Source organism: Pseudochaenichthys georgianus, unplaced genomic scaffold (assembly GCF_902827115.2).
Source record: "Pseudochaenichthys georgianus unplaced genomic scaffold, fPseGeo1.2 scaffold_401_arrow_ctg1, whole genome shotgun sequence".
NCBI classification, from domain to species: Eukaryota; Metazoa; Chordata; class Actinopteri; order Perciformes; family Channichthyidae; genus Pseudochaenichthys; species Pseudochaenichthys georgianus.
The window spans coordinates 142,501-149,796 of NW_027262966.1; the positions used below are offsets into that span (position 1 = coordinate 142,501).

The following is a 7,296-nucleotide window of genomic DNA, read 5'->3' on the forward strand; positions in this document are numbered from 1 at the left end:
TAATAGTTAGTGGCTGATGAGTCCCCAGTGAAGAAAAGAAAAAGACAAGAAAACAGCGGAGAAGTAACGGGCAGAAACCCTCCTTTTTACGCAGCGGTCCAGACATAGACATCAAATGGCAAAACATACAGTGTGCAGTTACTTTGGCATTAGGGCAGGGATATCGAGATACTTTCCAAGGTTTGACATAATGAATTGTGCTACTTTTAAAGCAAGCAGCGATGTTTTCAAATCTGTAATCAGAAAGCTCCTCAAAAACGCTATCGAAGCAGTTCCTGCCGTTGCTACGTTAGTTCAAACAGTAACATCGGACTATTTTTCTTCGCGGATGCATGTCAATTTAAATCAATACATACAACTATTTTTTAAATCAATAAAATCATTTTCTAAATCCATAAAAGCATTTCAATTAATATTGGGAGTCATAACGTTACTTTGTTGAGAATGTGGCCATGTAATAAGCGGGATAATGTGCAGCGACTTGGTCATTATGGGGAAAAGAACACCTTCATGCCGATCTAGATCCCTCCGCTTCGCGTCGGGCTCCTGATCAGCCTGTCGGTGTTCTTTTCCCCATAATGACCGCGTCGCAGCACATTATCCCTTACATATTGCGTTTTCTCTCAGGGCTCTAATGTGAAGACGGACTACGGACCCCTGCTTCACACGCTGGCTGAGTTTGGTTGGCTGCTCACCTGCGTGCTGCCCACTCCCATCATCCGCCACGACAGGTAGATCTAACACCAACTCAGTCTGATCTGCACCTTTTTAAAGCTGCTATAAGATTACAACAAGCCAACGTGTGTGTGTGTGTGTGTGTGTGTGTGTGTGTGTGTGTGTGTGTGTGTGTGTGTGTGTGTGTGTGTGTGTGTGTGTGTGTGTGTGTGTGTGTGTGTGTGTGTGTGTGTGTGTGTGTGTGTGTGTGTGTGTGTGTGTGTGTGTGTGTGTGTGTGTGTGTGTGTGTGTGTGTGTGTGCGCGCGTGTGCGTGTGCGCAGTGATGGGAATCTGGCCACGAAGCAGGTTGTGTTTCTGCAGCGTCCGGTCAGAGGTCAGGCAGCGGGGCAACAGGGGATCCCGGTAATAGTATTTATTTACTCTTTATTTGAAACAACATTAAGAGAGAAGACAACAAAATTACATGATATTAAACAAACAAATACAAAAAAGTATAGAGGCATTTGTATGCATCAATATCTCAATAGTTATGTATAGTATAACGAAATTAATCCATTTTAACATCTGTCAGTGTGGAGCTGCAGGGAGGAGCTCTCTCTGTGGCTACACTGCCCCCTGCTGAGCAAACTTGAAATTGCACTTCTGGCGTTCATTCTCCCCACTGCAGATTTTGAAAGCAGGACTTGTACTTGTTGCACTGTGTGTATTAGTGCTTTAATTGAGTAACATATCTACTTGTTCTGTCAGTTCCTTTGAAGCTAGGACTCTAAGACAGGCCGTTTTTCTGACTAAAATCTAAAATCAGTTAAATATGAATAACTTTGCCCTCATGTATGTAACTCCTGTTTCTCCCGCAGACCCTCTCGGTGCACAGCGAGGTTTCCAATCGCTCGGTGAGCCGGTCGGTCAGCAGCCCCCTCTCCCCCCCCGAGGATCCCTCTCCCACCGCCGGGGGCATCGGGGGCTTCCCAGTGTTCGGGGGGGGGTATCCCAGCGCCTTGTCCCACCTGGAGGAGGGGGGCTTCGAGCAGGAGGAGGGGAAAGCTGAGGTCACCTGCATGTGAGACGGAGGATTACTGAAGGAAAATCCACGGACTTTTTTTTATTTAACAGAGACTTTAACGTAGAAGAACTCGGCACTTTTATAAAAAAAAAATGTTTTTCATGAAGCCATAATGAGGATGAGGTATACTTTTAGATCTATGTCCAGACTTTAAGATATGTTAAGGGAAGAAACACATACACACTTTATGTTCTTCAAGTGCACATGGGAAATGGTCACATTAAAGCACAGATTTCTGAACATCTTTGGAAACACTAGTGGTGATATGTGGTAAAATGGCGCCAGCTCACATCATTTTAAAAGTTGAATTCCTTCACAGTTAAACACATTTTATTTTCCCATTATTATATATTTGTGTACATGTTCTTCCACACCTTCACATGCACTCCTTGTATTTCTAAATAAAAGCTCCTCTCCTATGAAAGGAAGGTTATTCAGGTCACTTTATTCCTGTGTACTTTGGTACTGACAGTAGTACATTTGTACACATAACAGTATTTCTCTGAGGAAAGTCTGAAGTATTTTCGAGTTCTGGTGCTATGAGGATTCATATCAGTGTTTTTAACCTCCCTCCTAATTCGTGCCATTTCATTCTGAAAATGGTTGTGTCTCATCATGCATACATTTTAAAGTATTATTTCATATCTCATCAGCCATGATATGCATTGTTTTCCTTTAGTGCAAAGTGCTGTTTTGCTGCTTTTCTTATATTAATACAATAGCATATGTAATTCCTTAAAGGGTAACTCTGCCTATTTTATGCATCAAAGTGTAACTACATGTATCTGTAAAGTAGTTGTATAAAGCATCTGTTTGTTCTAAGGACTACAAGTGGTTCTGTTGCATTGTGGGTAATGTAGGCATCATGAATTGTATACTTTTTTTTATAAAACGGTATGTGAACATTGTTATAGGAGGGAATATGTTAAGTAGAGTCCTATAAGAGCAACGAAAGGGATTTTTTTTAAGAGGACACAATGCTGTTGTGTGTATATATATATATATATATATATATATATATATATTTAGATGTTAGCATCCATTGTGCAGATTTGGGTTTCAGATAAATGTGATGCATGTTATTTTGCTTTTTCGGGGGAAAGGGATGAAATGCAACTAGTTCAGGTATATCAGTGATGTACATACAACTCATTTATACATGTTTTAAATGTATTAAACTCTCCAATTCTGTGTCAGCATTTACTACATTTCAGTCTTACATTTCCAGCCTTTCATCTAATTTTGTTTTGCAGATTTGTAAATTTGTATTGTATTAAACATTTATTTCCCATGGTTTGAAAGTCGTGTCATTAACAGCATCGTATACAGTGTTCATTATGACTTATTCCTGTCCTTATTAATCCTGTTGAGTTACACAGGTTCAACAGTTCAAAGCTTTCGGTACCACTTTACAATAAGACCCCTTAAACACAGGCTCACTATTTGGCAAGATGACTAAGCCTTATATTGGCTACTCCGCGAGAATCAACTCAGTGAGCAACATAAATCAAGGATGCTGGCTGATGAGGAAGACGAAGTAAGCTAGGTAGCCAATATAAGACTTAGTCATCTTGCCAACAGTTATAGTTGCCAAAGGGAGCCTTATTGTAAAGTGTGAAACAAATCACCATGTATTAATGAACTACCATTTATAATAAGACTTAGCAGTAGGCTACAGATAAATGTGGGCTCACTATTTGGCAAGATGACCAAGCCTTATATTGGCTACTTAGCGAGAATCAACTCAGTGAGCAACATATACCAAGGATGCTAGCTAATGAACAAGTAAGCTAGGTAGCCAATATAAGACTGAGCAGTACATATCTGGGCTCACTCTTTGGCAAGATGACTAAGCCTTATATTGGCTACTTAAGATAAGATAGAGCTTTATTGTCTCCCTTAGGAGAAATGTGTCTTGGGCATCGAGATAATACACATAAAACATTCAGGTCAATCAGTCATAGATACAGAACAGAGATTACATATCACATGGCAAACAAACAAACAAGAAACATACAGGTACAGAACTTTCCCTATTGCACATATCCCTATTGCATTCATACATATTCAAATATTGCACTTTTCCCTATTGTATTCATACACAAATCAATATTGCACTTTCCCTATTGCACCTATGCATAGTGTACGTCAAATTGCACATATCCCTATTGTGTCCATACCTATTTACACATAATGCACTTCCCCTATTTAACCTTCTCGATTGCACAAACTACACTGTGAACATTGCACCTCCCAACAACTCCTAACAGCATAATCACAATTGTTTCTGACTGTTCAGCAGCTTGATTGACAGCGGAATAAAGGAAAATGTATACCTGTTCAATTTACAGTTTGGTAATCTATACCTTCTGCCCTCGAGGGCAGCAACTCAAACTCTCTATACAGGATGTGTTTGGGGTCGCATGTGATTTTACGGCCTTGGTTTCTCACCATCTCCTCCTTAGCGAGAATCAACCCAGTTAACAACAGATACCAAGGATGTTGGCTGATGAAGAAGACAGCTAGTTAGCCAATATAAGACTTAGGTTGCGGTCGGATAGTTAAAAATCAGCTCCTAAATTCTAACCCTATCTCCTATTCCTTGACCTCTGAGTGAAACGTCACGGGGTTAAGGGATAGTGGACAGGATAATTCAAAAGGACTTAGGAGAAGAGACTGCGGTACTTTAGAGAATCCGAATGCACTTTCACTATCCGACGTGTTTATGATGCGCCAGCGGACGTGATTTTGTGCGTATGCTGCTGTGGGGAAACTATGGAAACTACAGTTTTCTATACAGAGGACTACAACATGGATGTTCAATAAGAACGACGGACTCATCTAGAGACTCTGCACCGTGCTCTGATGCTGTTGCTTTGCGAACGTGGACAACAGAGAAACATATTCTTCATGACCAAAATTGGAATTGAAATAAAAAATGAAAGTGAAACTTATGCTCGTCACCCTCTCCCTCCGGTCCACATTAATGATCCCAATAGGCCTACGTATGATTGTATGAGCTATGAAAATATCTTAAAATCAATACAAATGTATTTATTATAAACGTTAGTCCTTAACACCTATCACCAGGGGCGGCGGGTACTGTAGGCTAGGGAAGGCTAAGCCTTCCCAAATATTTGTGTCACTGCATCCTGGTAAAATACAAAATATAATGTAGCCTATAATGTTTGTGTCTTTGACATTAGCGCTGCTATGCAGCCACCTGTGCCCTGTACTACGAAGCCAGTTCAACAGACCCTGGATATGTTTGAGTTATCTTAACTAACCCTAACAAACGAGATCTCGCTTCACGTGAAGGGGCTGGGTTAGCTACATTTGACCAATCACAAACAGGGACAAGCGTCATACTTCATTAATGAAAAGTAAACTAATACTAGAAAATGCATTTCTTGCAGAAAATGCGTGCGAATGCTGGAAACTGTGAACATTTATGGCTGAATTTAGCTGAAAATGCAGAAAAAGCTGAATATGTTATTAGCTGAATGGTAGCTGCTTTTAGCTAAAAAAAATGCAGAAAAAGCTTAATATTTAAAAGAAAATGTTTAAAAAGGTATAAACAACAACATGTATAGCCAGATGTCCTGAAATAGCTGAATAATGTAATAGTGGAATGGGTTCTGCAGCTGAAAATAGGCTGAAGGAGTTACATATCAGATGTAAGTAGTAGTGAATTAATTTGTATTAAGATGAAAAAAGAAAGTAAAAAGGCTTGGGAAAGCAGAAGAATATTTGAACTGCAAACTTTTCGACTAACACCATACGTCACCAATAATGTATAAAACATGTGGATACCCGTTGAAGTCAGTATGAAGTCTCCATCAGACAGAAAATAATAGGCTGAGACAGTCTGTTAAACTCCAGTCTGTCAGTGTTTGTTTCTGTTCCTGAGCACCCAATCAGAACACCTGTGTGTGTGTCCAGAGATTTAAGACAACCAACTGCAGCACTGCGTCCCATAAGAATGCATTGAGTTATATATCTGACCATTTTGCCACCTGTTCAAAAACTATGGAGAGAGAGAGAGAGAGAGGGGGAGTGTGTGAGAGAGAGAGGGAGCGTGTGTGTGTCTGTGTTTGAGAGTGTGTGTGTGTGTGTGTTTGAGTGTGTGTGTGTCTGTGTGTGTCTGTCTGTCTGTCTGTCTGTCTGTCTGTCTGTCTGTCTGTCTGTGTGTGTGTGTGTGTGTGTGTGTGTGTGTGTGTTTGAGAGTGTGTGTGTCTGTCTGTCTGTCTGTGTGTGTCTGTGTTTGAAAGAGTGTGTGTGTGTGTGTGTGTGTGTGTGTGTGTGTGTGTGTGTGTGTGTGTGTGTGTGTGTGTGTGTGTGTGTGTGTGTGTGTGTGTGTTTCTGTGTGTGTGAGAGAGAGAATGTGTGTGTGTGTGTGTGTGTGTGTGTGTGTGTGTGTGTGTGTGTGTGTGTGTGTGTGTGTGTGTGTGTGTGTGTGTGTGTGTGTGTGAGTGTGTGAGAGAGAGAGAGAGTGTGTGTCTCTGAGATGTCTTCACAGCTGGACTGTTGAAGTCTGCTGCATGTCAGTTGGAGTGATGACATCATCGTGTTCCATGACACAGGTGTTTCTATTTGAGCTAACGAGCTCTGTAGAGATCACAGGTTTCCATTGTTCTGAATGAGAGATGAACCTCTTACATGTGAACGTTTTGTGGAAGAACCGTAACAGATATCTGTGAAATTTCAAAACGTGAAGCATGTCAAGGAAGTTCAGTATCTGAAGTGTAATTTTTGTGTAGTTTTGGGTTAATAATGTGGCCTTTTTGGCAGTTTAACTAAAGGTGTGCGGCTGCTACCGTGAGGAAATATCTGCCTGAAATTACAATGGGCTTCAATGGAGGAATGTTGAACGTTTTTGTCACTTAATGCCCTCAAGAGGCATTTTGTTTAATATGTTTTCTTAATGTTTTCTTATTTTCCAAGCTAGGAGAGGTTTTCCTACGTTTTCCATGAAAAAATATGTCTGAGGAGTGTAGGGTTTGGGAATTATGGCAAGTTTAAAACATTTTTGGGGGAGAATTTCAGGCACCGCTGCACTCTGTTTTGAGATCAAAGCACTCTAGAGTTAATGAGCTGCTCCATCCACTCCAATGTTAAGATCTGGAAAAAGCCTCTCTGCTAAGCTCCAAACTAATTCCAATATCTGAAAAAGTTGAAAAGATATCAAAATTATGTTATACAAGTTTTATAGCTGAAGGTATTGTGATCATTTGAAAGTTGGAATGAAGTGTCTGGCTGAAATTATGTGGAAGGAGATGCATTTGGCACAAAGTGTAGGAAAAGTGGATTTGAAGGCATCTCCCATTGACTTCAATGTTACAAAAATAGTTTAAAAAGCTGAATATTTCAAAAAGTATGAAATATTTTTGAAAAAGTTGAATGTTTCTTATCAATTGCTGAAAAGGCTGAATAGTTTAATATTTGAATGGTTTCTGTAGCTGAAAGTAAGCTGAAGTTATGGAGAGCTAAAGTATTGGCTGATTTGAAGGCTCTTCCCATTGACTTCAATGTTAAAAAAAGAGTTTAAAAAGCTGAA

General features: G+C 40.1%; 1 protein-coding gene across 1 annotated transcript in view; it reads left to right on the forward strand.

Annotated features, from left to right (window-relative positions):
* The window catches only part of rftn2 (raftlin family member 2), a 36,923-nt gene extending 33,912 nt beyond the window's left edge, over positions 1–3,011 (forward strand). The window contains 3 exon segments of the mRNA XM_034078252.2: positions 628–731; positions 997–1,078; positions 1,534–3,011. Coding sequence (XP_033934143.1) covers positions 628–731; positions 997–1,078; positions 1,534–1,740 — 393 coding nt within the window. The 3' untranslated portion in view covers positions 1,741–3,011.
* Positions 3,012–7,296: the final 4,285 nt, after the last annotated feature.